The sequence below is a fragment of the Cebus imitator genome, unplaced genomic scaffold (assembly GCF_001604975.1).
Source record: "Cebus imitator isolate Cc_AM_T3 unplaced genomic scaffold, Cebus_imitator-1.0 Scaffold26, whole genome shotgun sequence".
Classification (NCBI taxonomy): Eukaryota; Metazoa; Chordata; class Mammalia; order Primates; family Cebidae; genus Cebus; species Cebus imitator.
This window is the reverse complement of record NW_016107341.1, coordinates 3027342-3045429: the sequence shown is the minus strand read 5'-3', so window position 1 is coordinate 3045429 and position 18088 is coordinate 3027342. Positions and strand designations below refer to the sequence as shown.

General features: G+C 35.0%; 1 protein-coding gene across 2 annotated transcripts in view; it reads right to left on the bottom strand.

Annotated features, from left to right (window-relative positions):
• Positions 1–18088, bottom strand: part of SEMA3A (semaphorin 3A) — a 381041-nt gene that overhangs the window by 132348 nt on the left and 230605 nt on the right. For both annotated transcript variants that reach the window (XM_037736534.1, XM_037736535.1), the window contains one exon: positions 4010–4129. In XM_037736534.1, the coding sequence (XP_037592462.1) occupies positions 4010–4129 (120 nt within the window). The remainder of the gene's footprint in view (positions 1–4009; positions 4130–18088) is intronic.

Sequence of the window (18088 nt, the reverse complement as noted above, 5' to 3'; positions counted from 1 at the left end):
TAATGTCATTTTCTAACAATGGGGCTTCAACATTCTTGAAAACAGAATGTAAGATGATAAGTTGTTTTAAAGGAAGAACACTGCAAAGAAAAATCTGAATGTCAAAATGTCCATGAAAGTCTTAATAAAAGCAACAAATAAAATTACTTTTTTATGATAAAATTATTTGTAATATGTAAAGAGTCTGGAAAAAATTTTAAAGGGAAACTCATCTTTCATGATTTCATACAGTGTGGGGCAGGTAATAGCAAAGTATACACACAACTTCTAAATAGAGTTTAGAAGTTGGGTCCTTTATCTGAAAGTCATCCTTGGGTGACATACTCAAATTTTTTAAGAGTTTATGAACTCTAAGCCAATAATCCTGGCCTCTGTCCTGATTGCTATTTTATTTCTCACTTTCCCAATCTTTCTATTACTGTCTTCTTCTCCCAATAGTATGAAGCATACACTGTCTCTTTTTTTTTCAGCTTCACACATAACTGTTTAAATCCAAAGGTAGTGTTTTAACTATAATATATATCAATTTAAAGCAGATTCTCTCTAAAGGCAGTGCAGCTTAAGCATTGAAAATTAAATTTGATGTAGTCTAGACAAGCTATATTGATAATATCTTTTCCAGAATTTCATAGATTGACTGTCTAGACTGCTTCAAATTCCCCAGGCAATTGCATAATCATCTTCCTTCTGATCTCCTAAACAGTCTGGAACAGTATTTCACTCTGTATAGTTATCATGCAAATCACAATCACTGAGCTTCTGAAGGAGGACCTCTCTCAAAGGCTGTGAGTTTCAGAGTCTCAGGAAAATAGTTGCATTTCAATCTCCCACTTGAGAATGCTTAGACAGGAAGCTTCATATGATGGCTATTTGAGTAGAGAAAATCTTAGTAAATGGCCTGGCCCCAGAACCTGTGCCTCTTCATTTCCTCAGCTGCCTACCCATATGGCAGCAATGAGTAGTGATGAGTGGAAGAGGAAATAGTCTCTTAATTCTATTAAATAGCAACTTCAAAAATCAACATTTTGGGAAAATGATAAAAAATGCAGGAATAGCATATGGCATTTTAATTGAAATGCCCATCAACATCATGTAAGCCTCGCATTTTAAAATGGGAAATTAAGAGAGGTGCAGAATCACCTGTCAGCCCAGAGAACCCAGTGCCATAATTTACAATCTCTGATAACGTGAGAAACATTTAAGAGGCAAAGTGACAATTGGTAGCAAGCAAACCAGTAACACAGCTTTTAGGCTGTGATGCAGATTTATATGTTTTATTTAAACAAGTATAGACTTGCATTTTAAAATATCTATAACTTCTAATATTAATTGACCTTGTTCAGCCCCTATTATCCATTAGACAAGTGTTTCACTTTCACCACAACTCTATGAGGTAAAGACCATTTCCTTACAACTTTCTGGCTTGGAAATATAAACAAAGATGAAGCAAATAATTTGCACCAGATTAAGCAGATAGTCCCAAGCTAGTACCAAGCTGAGGTTGAATGCAAATCCCAGAGTCTGAGGCTAGAGGACAGGCTTTTTAAGAATGATGGGATTAAACCTCCTTGAGTTTCTACAGGGGAAAAAAAAAAAGTGAATGAGTCATACTGTGCTAGGAGCAGTGGAAGGCGGTTAGAGGTAATAAGTCAACTTTGCATTTAAAATATACAGACACCGAGAATCAAAAGTTTGTTTTTAGTTTGTGTTGCATGTTATGAAACAGAGTCTCAGAGAAGTTAAGTAATATTTCCAGTGCTCTACAGCTAGTAGGTTGTAGAGCAAGATCTGACACCAGATATGACATTAAAGTCCAGGTCTTTTCCGCTAATTTGTGCTAAAAGTTCAGCATTCCTGATTCCGTTACCAATCATGTACAGTATAATTCCCGACGCATGTAAAAAGTACGGTATCTATGTGGAGGAAGTTCTCTAGAGCTATCTTCAGAATATAGAAAAGTGGGGCAACCCCCTTGGCCCCAGTTTTGGGACAACTGGTGTATTATAATAGGAATTAGTTGAGAAGATAGCAAAGAGTGAGTAACTAAATCAGGTGTTAAAACAAATTAGGTGTACTAACTCTCCAGGACCATGTGCATAAATTTATCCCTAATTTAATCAATGTAAATCAAGCAATTTCAGTAGAATTGCGGGTCCTAAAGTTAATTTTTACTTAAAACTCTTCAGTCTGTCAGTATAAATACCATACATATGGGCTTATAAGAAAGAGAAGGAAGGATGTGGTTGGAGAAACAGGATGATAAGGAGCAATTGCCAACTGATAAGACCAAAGTGTCTTAATCTTCCCTGGTTCTTCAAGAAGAGAAAATAATTGTTTAGTCTAGAAACTGTAACTGAGAGACAGGGGGCAGGGGCTTAGTTCCCTTCCCACACTTGCCAAAGATGCAACTTGGGGACGGAAGCAGAGCAGTCCCAAAGATGCTTACAGTTTCCCCAGCCAATGTTTTCCCAGAGGTGCCCAAGTCCTTGACCTTTCTTACCCCAGGAATAGGGAAGGGGTCCTGCAGACCCGGTGAGCTTGCTGTTTGAATAAATATCTTGGACCCAAAGGGTTTAATAGAAAGCAGTTTTTAGGCAGAGAGAGAAAGAAAGACAGAAGGAGAGCGAGAGCTTCCACGCTGCTCTGGGAGGGGAATCCCGAGGGGATATTCGCACAGGTAAGGGGCAGTGGGTTTTTAACTTTGGTGTTATTCCCGTCCCATTCATGTTCTTGTTCAATCAGAGGAGTTTTTTCAAACTTCCGCTGGAGTGATTGATTTTTGACTTCCATGTTGGATTCAATGCTAGGTCCACAACAGAGCCCTTCCTCCCACAGCTTTTTGCAGGCTTTTTGAACAAAGAGGCTCACCTGGAATTTCTACCTAGCCCGCGCACTGGGAAGTTAGACAAAGAACTTTACCTTCCAGATGGCGACATGGATGGAGGCATGGCGCTGGGAAATTCTTGCTTTTGAAACCACGCCCCTTGTGGCCTCACACAGTCCCTCAAAACCACATAGTTTCTAAGGTACTTTCTTATACAAAGAAGGTATAACACAAACTGTTTTGATTTCTAATTCATTTGGATCAAAAAACATTTGTATCCCTTTAGGACACCTTATGAAATTTAGGGAGAGAGTCTAAAGTTTAAGTTATAAAGAAGTGACTACCATGCAAATTTTATTTTATCTTTAGGATATCAGAAATATTTTGAGAATAAGTCCCTTATTTGTTGAGTATTCCTGAATTCCAATTTCAAAGAAAATTCTGTCACCAATGATTCTCTCACCACATGAACTCTTCTGTTCCTCTTAGGATTTTGTGCCAAAAATTACAAGAGGGTTTATAATTGAAGGCTATTGATAAGCCAAATTCACCAAAGCTTTCAACATTAGCGATTTTTTCTTTATCTTGATTTTTACTTAAATGTACATAATTTCCTCACTAAGACACCTTTACAAGAAATAGACAGATTTTTTTAAAAACATGAATTTTTTTCCTTTCCATACCACCAAAATAATAACTAAAAGTATAGAGGCAAAGCTTAGCCAAGCAAGAATACAAATGTGAATAATGTGAGTCAAACCAGAGATCAGATCATTGTGCAAATGTATGGCATCCTTTCTTAATCCCTGGCAGAAGAAAACAACTGGGTGGCAGACACTTCTGGCTGAGGATGGAAATGGAGGAGAAGGCTGGCAATATACAAATGAAGGAGAAAACACCACACATTCAGCCTGCTGACATCTGCTGCACATGCAAAATGGATTGGATTCTGTAATCCAGGGTGAAAACAAATGCTTTTTCCTTCCTCCTGCTCCCTAGTTTTTGTTGAGTGATGGTCTCATTCTTTTTGCATTCACAGATTAAAATTAATAACAGCATCTGAATTTGAAGTAGGTCCCACTGAATAGTGAACCAGAAGCAAAATGAACTGAAGAAATTAGTAATGAAGCATTTTGAATAGAAAGGGGTCATGGACAAACACAGTTTTTTAATAGCCAGTTTTACCTCAGGATGATGTCCAATTTCAATGTAGGTGCAAATTGGATGAAAAGCCCCCGTTCCACAGGCGTACAAGTGACTCTGATTATATGCCTTAAGTACTTTGATGAAATTAGCACATTCTTTCTGTAAGACAAAAGGAAAACCAATGAGTTTCAGTAATCAGCATGACTGAGGTATCCTCTAGGGTGCCAGGCATGCTGGAACAGATTTGTCTTTTGTTTTCTTTTTTCTCATTCCTTTCACAACATTTTAAGGACTTACTTATTATTCTATTGTTTTGCTTATATTACAATATGCATGAAAATATACAGTGTCTTACTCTGGTGAGAACAATTATTTGATGGCCTTCCATCAGCCTTTCATTAAAACTATTTTTAATTTATTTATACAAAAGTGGAAAAAATTTAGATAATCAATCACATGTGATTTTTTTTTCTAGAAATGAGGAGAGCAACAAATTACTTGATTAACTGATGAATTAACAAAATGATGAAACTGTACTTGCAAAAATCAGTTTTCAGTTCTATTTTAGGAAAAGAAAACAAAAATAAAATGTAATATGACCCTGTATTAAATGTAAAGTTTAAACATCACTAGTAACTCATTTTGGAAATATCCAAATGAGTATTCACATGGTAAATAATAAAAACTGCATTCAAAATGATTTTGTGAAAGGCAATAGACTTTCTTAAATAGTTTTTTATTTATTTATTTATTTTTTTTTTTTTTGAGACAGAGTCTCACTCTATCACCAGGTGCCAGGCTGGAGTGCAGTGGCACGACCTCAGCTCACTGCAACCTCCGCCTCCTGGGTTCAAGCAATTCTCCTGCCTCAGCCTCCCCAGTAGCTGGGACTACAGGCGTGCGCCACCACACCCAGCTAATTTTTTGTATTTTTGGTAGAGATGGGGTATCACCATGTTGACCAGGATGGTCTTAATCTCTTGACCTCATGAACCGCCCACCTCGGTCTCCCAAAGTGCTGGGATTATAGGTGTGAGCCACCGCGCCTGGCCACTAGTTTTATTTCTATAAACATTTGGAATTAAGAACCAAATAAGTAACTATAAATGCAGTTAAGGATCAAATGTGGACAACAGTGCAAGCAAGGCCAGCACACACGACAGTACTGAGTTGGTCCTGGCACTTCTGAGTGTGTCACACTCCCAAAGTCATTCTCTATGACCTACCACTTTTCAGGTGAGAGCTCAGAGTGCTTTATGCAGTCAGTTGGAGCTTATAACAGAGGTGTTAAAATAACTTGAGTACATTTCCATAGGACATCTGTATTCTATATTTGCAGCTGATTGTTTTTATCTGAATTCCATTGCCCCCATAAAATAAGGAGCAGGCAACCAAACTTAAGCAGATTAATTGATATTTAAATTCAAATAATTGCTGTCTATCATCACTTATTTTTCTAGAATGAAACCTGATGATGGCCTTTGAATCTATTGGCCTAAAATGAATTTGGCCTATTTAAAGTAAAATGCAAATTTTCTAGTTATAACTCCTCAGTCATGCTTTCCTAACATATGCTGAGTACTTTGGGGGTAACTAAAATAAACATAATTTCTTCCACTGTTTTGCTACATAGATCCTGAGTCTTTCTTTTGTCTGGTAAGGCATTATAACATACAAAATTACTCTCCGAAATAAACTGATCTTACAAGTTGTTATGAGGAAAAATTTCCAAGCTTAAAACCTATATGGATCTCATCCAAGTTTCACTTTAAATAGGGTACCTCTTAGGTAAAACTATGAAACAGATATAACTTAACTTCCACTACTCTTAGCAACAAGCTCTCTATTCTGTAAGAGTCTCTCCTCCCTCCCCAAGAGAATAGGGCATGAAGTCTTGGGCAGAGGAAAGAGGTTGTGGAAAGGGAAACATCTGATAAACTCATTTACAAACCAGGCATTCATGAGCCTTACCCAAAGGATTTATTTGTATTCTTAAAAAAAATTCAGTCATTTGCAAATAAGCCATTTTCAGAAAAATGTTTACTTTGAAACACGTAGGTGGCCACATACTTTGCTTTTATATAAAGATAATCATCTCTGATTGTGGGCTCAATATTATAGTATTCAGGATTAGAAATAACCAGTTCCAGCACCATATGCTGAAACCAAGAAATTGGCTGTGTACATAGTGGTAAGCAAACAGATATTCTAATAAATAATAGTGGCAAACCCAGATGGATGCCTTTTTCATTATAGAAAAGAACAGGATTTCAGTTTGCATGCCATGCCTTTAAAGATATGCATGCAATTTTTTCCACAAACCCTAATTTTTGAGTCCTCTCAGCACCACCTAAGTGCCTCCTTAAAAATACAACAGTGGAACTCAGTTCTCCGTAATAAAAAAGAAAGAGTATATTTTACCAGTAAGAACACTTGTGAACGAAATGAAGGATCATATCACCTCTACAACTGTTAGGAATCATAATGTCACAGAATTTGTGGGCTCTTTATCTCTTATAGATTGAATAACTGATTAGCAATTTATAGTCCTTTCAAGGAAACTAGCAGATTGTAATTAATGACTGAAAAACTCTCAGGGTTCTTGCTAACTATGAAATTGGGCTCCACTGAATATCATAATTTTAATTTGTTCTCTATTGACTACTAAAGAGGAACCACTATAATATGACAACAATTCCCCTCCAGAGCTGTTGGAACAAAATCAATCACAGGACCATAGCTGTGAAACCTGGCAAAGGGTTCTACAGAGTGCTGATAACGGGAGTCTATCTGTGTTACAAAGCAACTGGACCCACCCTATTGGCCTAAGGCCTGGAATGATTCCCTTTCCCCACTGAACTCTCCCTGTTGGCAGCAGGTTGTATTGTGACCATGCCCTGGGGGGCAAGCTCAATATTATTTTGAAAGTGGAGGCTGATGCAGATAGAATAGAGAGAAAGTTCTAGGGTTTAGAGAATATAAAGATGCTTGAAATGAAAAAAGCCATGGAAGGAAATACTTTCAAATTTGGTTAAAAATAGCTGAGAGGAGACTCATCAAGAACAATGGAGGAGGAAAGCACATTAAAAGAACTGGACAGAGAAGAACCAAAAAGTTGAAAGAGACATTGTTAGCAAGGATTTGTTCTTAACAGAAAACCTGCATAAAAGAGTATCAATCCTGTCATTCATTTGCCTTCATTCTCCAGCTTGTGGCTGCCAAGGTTTTCAAGTGTTCCAAAACAGGATATTCATTTTATTTGGAAGCAGCTTGGACATTCCTCTAAAAAAGAAGGAAGCGTGGCAGAAAAAGGAAACACACTTCACACATTTCTGCTCTAGGGAGACAGAAGAAGAGTGTTTCTGACCTTTTCCTGAACCATGACGATTCTTAAAACTCAGAATGTAATGTACTTTTTGGCCTTAAACTGCTGCACTGCTTTGCTCAGCACTGGAGGATTTACAATGTAATAAAGAGAGAGGAATCAGTTCAAAATGAATTCATTTTTCAAGCCTTGATCCTTTTTAGAATTTAAATTGATGAACACAGACAAGTTTAGCAACAAGTTGGCTTCCCAAGAGTCAGGCAACCATATTGACCTCTTACTTTACTGAAATGTACTCCAGAGCAGCAGTGTTATAGACTGTTAGCTAGAAATAAAAGTCAGAGCAGTTATAAACCAGTAAAATCCCAGGCCACACCTGAGGAGTAATGATTCATCATCCTTAGTGACAAACCACTTACACTTACTTTTTAAAGGGTTTCTAGTCTTTTCAGATCAAATGGATAGAGGAATTATGTAGCAATATATTACCTGGAGAAATAAATTTAGAAGAAGGTGGCTACCCCTAGAAAAGATACAGGAGTCAAAAGCACAGTGTTTCAAAAACAAACATTACAGATATGAAGCACTGATTAGACTGTGTTACACAGACTTTTCCTGGATGGTTACAAAAATAAAGTTCATCCATCTGTCAAAACAACTGCTCCATGCATGAAAATTAAAACAGAATTGAGGTGTTTTTAACTAACTTCCGATAATTATACTTTCTACAAAAGAATATGATTTACCTCCAATTCCAATTACCTCCTTTCATGTTCTTAAATTCTGGATGGAGCAGTGAAATTTTACTCTAAGTAAGCGAAGAGAAAAAAGGAGAGAAGACTTGTGAACATGAACAATCTCTACTCAAATAGACTCAGTTCATGATTAAATCAAACAACTTGTTCTGGCTCAAATATAAGTCAGTCCAAACTGAATGGGTAGAACATAACATTGACTGAGGTCAGTGAGAATTCATGTAAAAAGAAGAAAATATTGTCTCTATCTCAGCAATAATTTATGTAGAAATATTTCAGTGCATAATCTAGCAGCTGGAAAAGCAAAGGAAACCTTTTCTGATCATGATGGGTGGATACATTTCTGCATGAAAACCCATTAATAAGCTTAATTCCTGAAGTTAATCTGTTGACTTTCTTTTTCTCTGGTCAATTTATTTGGCAAGCTAGCTGAATACTGGAATCTTCGTGCCAAAGCAGTAATCCATGAGATTGTTCCTGTCACTCACTTTATCCCTCCCGCTATGTAAGCTTTTCCGTACTTATCTGACAATAGTGTTTAGTCTTTTTTTTTTCTTTTAACATTGTGCTATTACAGCTGTAATCCGACCATCTATAATTGTATCTTTCTAATACTTCACTATTCACTAAAGGATGTTAGAAATCTCTTCTCCAAAGAGGCTTGTCTAATAAAACTAAAATATAAACCATGTTATAATTATAATATTAGCCTTCTAATGCTAAATTTGTGACTTGGAATTTTTTAACATTTACCTTTTAAAATGATGAATAGGCAGTTCTGTACATTTTGGGAGGCATTTTTACCTTCAGTATTTAGAATATGCCATAATAAAACGAACTGAACTGTCCGCATTGATGCTTTAATATTTTTCAGAGATTTAAAATAAAATTGATTCAACTAAGACAACAAAGTTAGCATTACTATATAGCCAGTTATTTTGGTATGTAAGCATATTCATATTAATTGAACTATATCACCATTAAAACTATAATTGAAAAATAACTTTTAAAGTGGCTTGAATGATATGATTAAATGAAGTCTCTCTGTACAAGGCTCCCAAATTATTTTACTTAAATGCCCATTTCAGTTAAGTGCCCAATTTGACTGCTCTTTCCCCTCTAGATTGACTATTTGTTTTGAAGTTCTAGAAATATTGTTCAAGATTCTATAAACATTTTTCTTTCAAATTACTTGAAACCTTCAAACATGTTCAAAATGATTATACACATAGGCACTATAGACCATGCTATTAGTAAAAGCTGATCACTGTGATTTTCTTCTACTTAAAGAAGTTAAAAACATTCACTTTGAAATTCTGTGTGGACTACAGAACCTTATGATATCTATTTTTCGGCTTTTTAAAAATATATTATACTATCACTCTGATTCATCATGATGTGTACCATTCATGTGCTTGATGTGATTGTGGTCCATTATATGCACCTAGCATAACCTTTATTCATCTCATATTGCAATAAATGCAGACAAAAATGTTCTGGGAAATCTACACTAATATGTTTCCTACCAAACCAGGAAAATGATGAAGTAGTCACAATCCTCACTCTGATTTCAAAAATGATATTTTATGCTTCCCAATTTTATGCAAGGTGCTGAAAACTTAGTGTTCATGCCTTAAAGCAACCAAGTCATTGGTTTACATCAAGTAGGGAGAGTTATAAGCTAAAGAAATTTATTATGGATAAAATCAATTGGCATATTTAATTCTAACATATATGCCTTTACAATAACAGAAATCATTACACATAAAAGAGGGATGAACTGCATCTTTAATTACACATGAAATGTAGCCATAGGGAAAGACAGAAAAGCTGAGCCCATATTTAGGAGGAATGCTTGATTTCATTCACATCTTCCTCCTTTCTACCCCTGTCTTGTCTAATATCAAAAATTAATTTTTGAGAGTCCTTAATGTCCAAAGCACTAAAGTCTGTTTTATAGTTAGTAATATAAAATATTTTCTTAACACATTGTACAACAGTTGGAGACTCTAACCAAGATTAATGCTTGTGACGTAGACACTAACGTATCACTTATTCAGATACAAGTGCCTATGGCATATTTCACATAGGTACGCTTTTCCTTTTCTTTCTTTTTTTCATGACTCAAAGTTCAGTTGCTTTAAAAGATTAAGAATTAGAAAATTCAGAAATAAGGCACTTTTATAATATAAAAACATTTGAAAAGAAGTCAAGTGCTACAGGGTTAATGAATTATCAAACCAGAGTTGTGAAACAGTATTATGGGCTGAACTTCATTTTCTCAAAGTTTACACCTTGAAGCTATAACCTCTACTATCTGGGAATGTAGCTCCATTTGGAGATAGGGCCTTTAAGGAAGTGACTAAGTTAAAATGAGGCCCTTAGGGTAGACCCTAATCCAACCTGGCTGGTGTCTTTATAAGAAGAAGAAACTTGGACACATAAGGAGACATCAGCAACACAAGTGCACAGAGGAACACCCACGTAAAGAGGCAGCCAGAGGGCAGTCATCTGCAAGCCAAGGAGAGGAGGCTCAGAGGAACTCAACCCTGCTTATACCTTGAACTTGGACTTCCAGCCTCCAGAACTAGAGCATAAATTTCTATGGTTTTAGCCACCCAGACTGTGGCCCTTCATTATGGTAGCCCTAATGAAGTAATACAAACATCAAAAAGAAAGTGGGCAATTGAAGGAAACCTGCCGCTTCGTCAAAAGATACTTAAATTTACCATTGCTTAAAATATTTTTACTATAAGAACATATATGGTGACAGAATTTTGTTCCCAGTCAGCCAACTTTGGATCTTCTGCTTTGTACAGAATTAGATATTAAAGAGAAAATTATACAAGCTTCATTTTTTCTCAATGTTATTATTTTTTCAAATATCAACCATATATCATAATCCTCCAAATACATACAAATATATGTGTGCATATTTGTATGCAACCCATATGTATATATCAACTTGTAGAATTAAACACATTAGAATTTCAGAAATTTGGAATTTAAAATTTATTTATATTTATTGATATGTAATGAAGATGTTACTTATTTAAGGATATTTATATTTGAAAAGTTATTCTCAAAAACTTTAAGAAAAACCATCTAGGCCTAAACAAACAATTTCACAATGGTAAAACAGAAATGAAGGTAGTTACTTGTATCAATCTTACACTTTAGAGCAGACCCAAAGCAGACTAATACCCTTCGGTGGCCAGTTAAGAACCAGCTGCACAGCAGGAGGTGAGCGTAGGTCAGCCGGCACTACTGTCTGAGCTCTGCCTTCTGTCAGATCAGCTGCTGCATTAAATTCTCATAGAAGCCTACACACTTTTATGAACTGTGCATCCAAGGGATCTAGGTTCAGCCCTCCTTATGAGAATCTAATTAATATCTGATGATTTGTGGTGAAATAGTTTCATCCCAAAGACATCCCTCTTTTGGTCCGTGAAAAAATTTTCTTCCACGAGACCAGTCCCTCATGGCAAAAGATTGGGGAATTGCTGCTTTAATGTCAGTTAGACATGGGTTAAAATTATTCAGGCATTTTCCATTTGCTATGTGACTTAGAATCTCTGACCCTCAGTTTCCTCAACTAAAAATGAGATTAATGCATATCCATGTAAATTATTTAGCATGATCACTAGCGCTTATTAATTGATAGGTAACTGGTTATCCAATCCGTAAAATAATTAAGCTTCACTATTGTTCAGATATTTCTATGACTGCTTAACTCTCACACTCTTCCACATATTATGCTATTTTGCAAATTATGCTGAGTTCCATTATGAATAGTTCATTCTTTCTAAGGATGGTAGTTAACAGAGTTTAAACATATATTTGTGCTAAACAGAGGTAGATTTAACAAAATTGGCTTTGGATATTACTCTATGCCCATTCCTATTACCAAGGGCAATTACATTTTGTTCAGCAGAATTTCCATAAAATCTTAGTCCTCTGACAGTGAAGACCTATAAATTATAATGACTCTTGTTATCAAAGCAGTAAATGTTCCATGATTGTCTCAATACAACAGCAAATACAGCATGCATTAGTCAATAGTTGTGGTAGAATGATACTGTGTCAACTGAAAAAAGCTGGAAATATATTTCCTCAAATTTCCTTTCCTGTAGGTTGGTTAAAATTGGCTATCAAGGAAATCTGCATGAGATTTGGGTGGTTCAAATTAAGCTGCAACCATAACACTCCCCAGGTTATTCTGATTTGCTGGCCACCTTGTTAGTGTGGGCAGTACTTGGGCCTCCAAGTCCTCTGGCTTTCACTAAATTCTCATTCATTAGTTTCTACAAGACTGTATCCTGATACTTGTACAGCTCCATGACAAAAGGCATCAGTTTCTTCTTTAAGTCACCCAAATTGACCCAAAGAAGGCTAGAGGTAGTAAAAGACAGACTCTGGTCCTAGTTTGTGCTTTTGGGTCTCAATTTGTCCTTGCTTTTCCTACTTCGTGTCCAGCTTTTCTTCCATAAACATCAACTGTAGCTACCAACAACTTCAGGCCCACTACCTATTTCGGGCAGTAGCCTTCCAGAGAATTCTTGATTCAGAATTCTAGCTCTCATGATTATATAAGGTCTAATTCCCATAAAAAGACTCTTTTTCATATAACTTACACAGGTCTCTGATAAAACCATGATGAAAAGGTACATCTTACAGCCATAGAATAGCTGTGATATAAAGGGAAGCTAGATTTGACCTATTTAAGAATACGCACATGCTCATTGTATGAACTAATGACCAAAGTCTTTAGTTAATAATTTATTTCTAAATATAAATGGTTTCTGCTTTTTAAATGCATATTAAATTCTATAATCAATAAGTCATATTAATTTTGGTATCATTTCAAGCATAATACTAAAAAACCTATCTTTTAGCATTGAATACATATCAAATACACATATGCACACATATATGTACATAACAGTTAGATTTAACACCATGTACAGCATAGCTAGTAGAGTATATTTTGCAACTAATTTGAATGTAATAGCAAGAAGCTACACTGTAGTGAGAAATTTTCTGCCCTTAAGGCCAAAAGCCAAGATTCTCCATTTCTAGAAATAGTGGCAAGTTCTCAGGGCTACTTTGCTACCAACTGGAAAGGCTAAAAGTAAGTAGATGTATATTAAAATTAAATGGTAGAACTTTGGGGAAGTTTCATAATGTCCTGTGGACATAAGAAGCTGATGGTTTTTATTCTTATTATACAAATTATTTTTTATTGTTTCTAAATCAAATAAAAGGAAACAGTCAAACGTTGGTGATGGCATATTTGTCTTGAGACATACAGTATCTAAGAAAAATATTCCCAGAGTTCATGTTAAATACAAGATACAAGACAGTGGACAGTGTATTCTCAGAAGTGAGTAGAACTCTGCTTATAAAGATTATCAAGCACATATAGAAGAATACTAAACACAGGTATTAGAAACTACGTAGCCAGGCACAGTGGCTCACGCCTGTAATCCCAGCACTTTGGGAGGCTAAGGCGGGTGGATCACGAGGTCAAGAGATTGAGACCATCCTGGTCAACATGGTGAAACCCCGTCTCTACTAAAAATACAAAAAATTAGCTGGGCATGGTGGCGCGCGCCTGTAATCTCAGCTACTCAGGAGGCTGAGGCAGGAGAATTGCCTGATGCCTGAACCCAGGAGGCGGAGGTTGCGGTGAGACAAGATCGCACCATTGCACTCCAGCCTGGGCAACAAGAGCAAAACTCCGAAAAAAAAAAAAAAAAAGAAAGAAAGAAACTATGTAACAGTGGGACTTGGATCAACTTGCTAAATATGCAGTAAGAAGACATTGGCCATAACCTTTTTTTCTGAAGGAACTGCTCAAATCATGCTAATGAACCTTCCAGAGTATAAAATACTTAGTATATTCTAAAAGTATGTACACTGATGCATGGATGAATTATGGCATCCAGTAAAATTTAACTAATCTGTGAACCAGTGCCAAATATCTGATTTTCATTTCAGCCACTGAAGGATGCAATTGAAATTTCCAATAAAAAGGAACACAACTCAAAATCTCCATTTACTATAAATTGATGTTATAAAATGTCTCTATTTCAAGTAATAACCTTACTTTTCAAATGAAAAAATTAAAATGCATTTAAATTTTAATCCTGACCCTAAAAGATTTCCAAAATTTAAGTTTATCTGCATGAGACTTGGTTCATGGCAATTCAGGCATAATAAATACCAACTTATTTTGCTGTATTAAAAAAATGTATTAATTCAAAATATGAATAAATGTGTACATGTAACCAAATATGAGTCACCTAAATGAGTTAATACATGAAATGCATTTAGATCAATACCAGGTATAAAGCAAGCTCTCCATAAGTGTGGATATTATTATAATACTTCTGAAGGCTAGAGTGAAACTGTAGTTATTTAGTTCAGCATACCATATATTTACCCACAAACAGATATACACATAAACAGTCACATGCATATGAAAATTTATGTTCATTTCTGTGACATGTAGTAAGATAAGGCTTTTACTGGTATCCATCAAAAATCAGTTATCTGTAGAACTGAAGTGTCATCAAAATTCATGATGAAAATCATATTTAAAAATTGATAAACTGACCATATTCTTTTTTGTAAGATTATCCAGAATGTCCATATAAAATTATAATCAATATTTTTAAAAATTGTAAAGGGTCTGGAATGTTACCCTACTTGTAAGATAACAAGTTAGGCTACCAGGTTCTCATGAATACTAAGAAAAGATTTGTGACTCAGGGTTCAGAGGTAAAGGGCTTACTCACAAAAGTAGTACTAGCCAGAGTATTAGAATTTCTTGTGCTATTTCCATTGGGCATTGGGAAGAGGGTCAGGTAATACCTGCACATGTGGTGAGACGCATTATAAGAGAGGAACTCTGGATGAGAGAACCTAAATATTTTATAATAGATATAGCATGCTGACCTTTAGATGTTGTGGAAGATATTATGTTCATTTTAATGGACAGTGGGCATACCTGTCCTTTGCTCCAGCAGGAGACTTTCTTAGGTTCCCAGGGCCATTTGCAAGCCAGCCTTTTACTTCAGAGGAAGACACTATCTTAACTGTATAAATAACTTTTTTAAAAAGTGTGCAAAAAGGTGTAGTCACTGTTTCTGTTCGTAAGATGTGAGAAATGTGAAGCCCCATGAAAAATTATATTCCAACAATTATATATAAGGATTTTAAAATTTAATGGAACTTTATGATTTGATAGCCTCCCAAATTAGAAGGTAATTCTAACTATCCACTTAATACAGTTTTATTATGTCTCAATGTGCCTAAAATAAAATTTAAAAAATTAAGTTTCATGTCAAATTTGACCTTTGAAAAAGTAATGAAATTCAAGGGTTGACATATGCATTTTGGAATGCACTGTAACTTAAGATGCATGTGCAGCTTTAAATTCTCAATTGCATTCACTTGGCAAAAATTAGTGCTATCGAGGTACTGTAATTTGAGGCACAGTAAACATGACAGACATTACAATATATCATATCATTAAGAAGAATAACAACTAAGGACAAATATATAAAAACAAATCCCTCAAGAATTTAAAAAAGTCTCAAAGTTCAGGTGCATGATACTATACTTTGAAATGTATCCAAGAATCGGAATATTATGAGAGTCTGCTTTTTTTGTTCCTCTCAGATGGTTGAAATTTTGATTTCCAATGATGTTCAAAATATTTCTAACAGTCATACGGTTGCCATTTGGTTTTATTGAAATTTAGTGCAAAGAGAGATGGTTTAGTAGGATAAACAAAGAAAATTCAGAGAGCTATTGATTCAAAACAGATTCTTTTACCAGCTTAGAATGTATTCAGCTTTCATTTGCAAAACAGGGTCAAGGAAGTTAATCAATCAATAGAAATGTTACTGTGAATAACAAAGGGAATTTTAAGCACTAGAAAAATACCAAAACTGGGAGCAAAGGTAAATAACAGCAGTCAGAATACAGGTATCTCAAGTGCATTTATTTCCTTATTCAGGGTCTCTGTCCAATACTATTATATACTGTATTATATATATATGTGTGTGTGTGTATATATATATACATATGTATATAAATAATAGCTCTCAACAGCAATGGAATAATTCACGAGCATTTCACTACTCTAATGCTAAAAATGCCATAGCAGTTTGAAGGTTTAGAATCTACAATACCAAAAAAAAGATATATTAATATGATGATTTGTTTTATATCCTGTACATTCAGTTCTACAAGAGAAAATTAAATTTTGATGAGTATCAGAAATGTCATCACCAGCACATGCATGCACATGTGTGCACAGGCACACACACACGCTATATAGAAAAAAATACATAAATATATAGAAAAGAAATATTAAAATAAGAAGAGTTATCAAATAAAATATAATTTTTTTAATATGATATATGAGAGAGGGTACAAGAGAGTATAACTATGTGCCTCAGGCTATAGATTTCCTCTTTAACAACAAAGTCCATTCTTTGTGGAATAGTTGCTTAAATTGCAGCTGCTGATTTAATGTTGTGCTTGATGCAAAACTGGGCAGAGAGTAATGATGTTATATTATCCCAGCTGCATGAGAGACTGCAGAGAGGTTTCTCTTTTCTGTATGATACCATACTCAATGACATGGAAACTACGTAGGTTCAATCCAGTGGCATGTCCTGACTTCTGGTTTACTGTGTTGTTATAGCCATAGGAATGAGCTTTTCCTTAACTAGGTTTAAGAATTACCTACTCTAAAGGTACATAAGATAAGCCAGTGTCTTGACCCTTTGTTTCCTATTGTAGCCTTCTATATGAATCTGATGCTGCAAAGACAGCAGTTTACCCAGTGTGACTTGTTTAAAGGCACTTCATTTCCAGTGAACTTTTTGAAGAAATCAGCAGGAAACGGTAACGAGGCTCTGGAAGTCAGGGAGACCAAGTGGGGAGGGTATTTGTTTACTTTACTATAAATGTTCAAGTCAGTTCCTATTTTGGTTACAATTCTGTCTTGGAGCCCTGATATCTGCAACAGTCACTCACACCCATTCTTGTGGTTTTCAGTATAACAGGAGCCCTTAGGAAGGAATTATTGTCCATAAGTCACAGCTGACTATTATTTACTCAAGATACAGTACAGAATTTCCATCAAACTGTCCTTGTGCCACTTTGCAAATCAGGTGCCAAAGAAAAAGCCTCTTTCTTAACATTTCCTATTGTTTATTTAAATCATTGTTTAAAATGATAATGCTATTTCTTTTGTTATGTTTATTAAGGAAGGGATGTTACAAATTCCAGGTAGCCATCTAATAGCTATTTCTAAAATCACATATTAAGAAAGAAATGTAAAAATGGCATCTGTAAATTAAAATCCAAAAATAACCAATGAATGACATGAATCATCTTGAAGTGCACAAAATATGTAAACTGAGATATTACTTAAATGAGGGTAACTGAAATTTAAAATGAATTTTAATACAATTCTAAATGAATAAAATATATTTGCATAAAAATGTATGAAAAACAGTATTAAAGGATCAATAAGGGTTATCAGCAAAATAGTATGAAATATATTTTAATATTGAGTAGAGCTAGAAGAAAAATATATTTCTTCTTGAAATAAAATAAAAACTTGTGTTTTCCTTTCACTACATAAATGTTAATGGAGAAAATTCAAAACCTTGAATTGATTTAATGCAAATGTGAAGAAACACCAAAGCACAAGTATTTTATAATGTTACAATTAATTGATTTTTTAAAACATTAGTAAGGCAATATTATCACACCATTGCACATTTAAAAATATGTATATCTCAATGCACCTCTATCATAATGATTTATCTTCTTTCAGAATCTTTATTACGAGGTGCTGTGAAATGATCTGGTGTCATTTTATCAGATTCAGCAAACTCCATGTCTTTGATCCTTTTAATTAAGTTCCATAAAATCTGTAAACATTTTTAGTAAGGGTGGAAAATGCAATGAAGCTGCCTTTCCTGTTTGAAAGTATTATTGATCAGCCTGGCC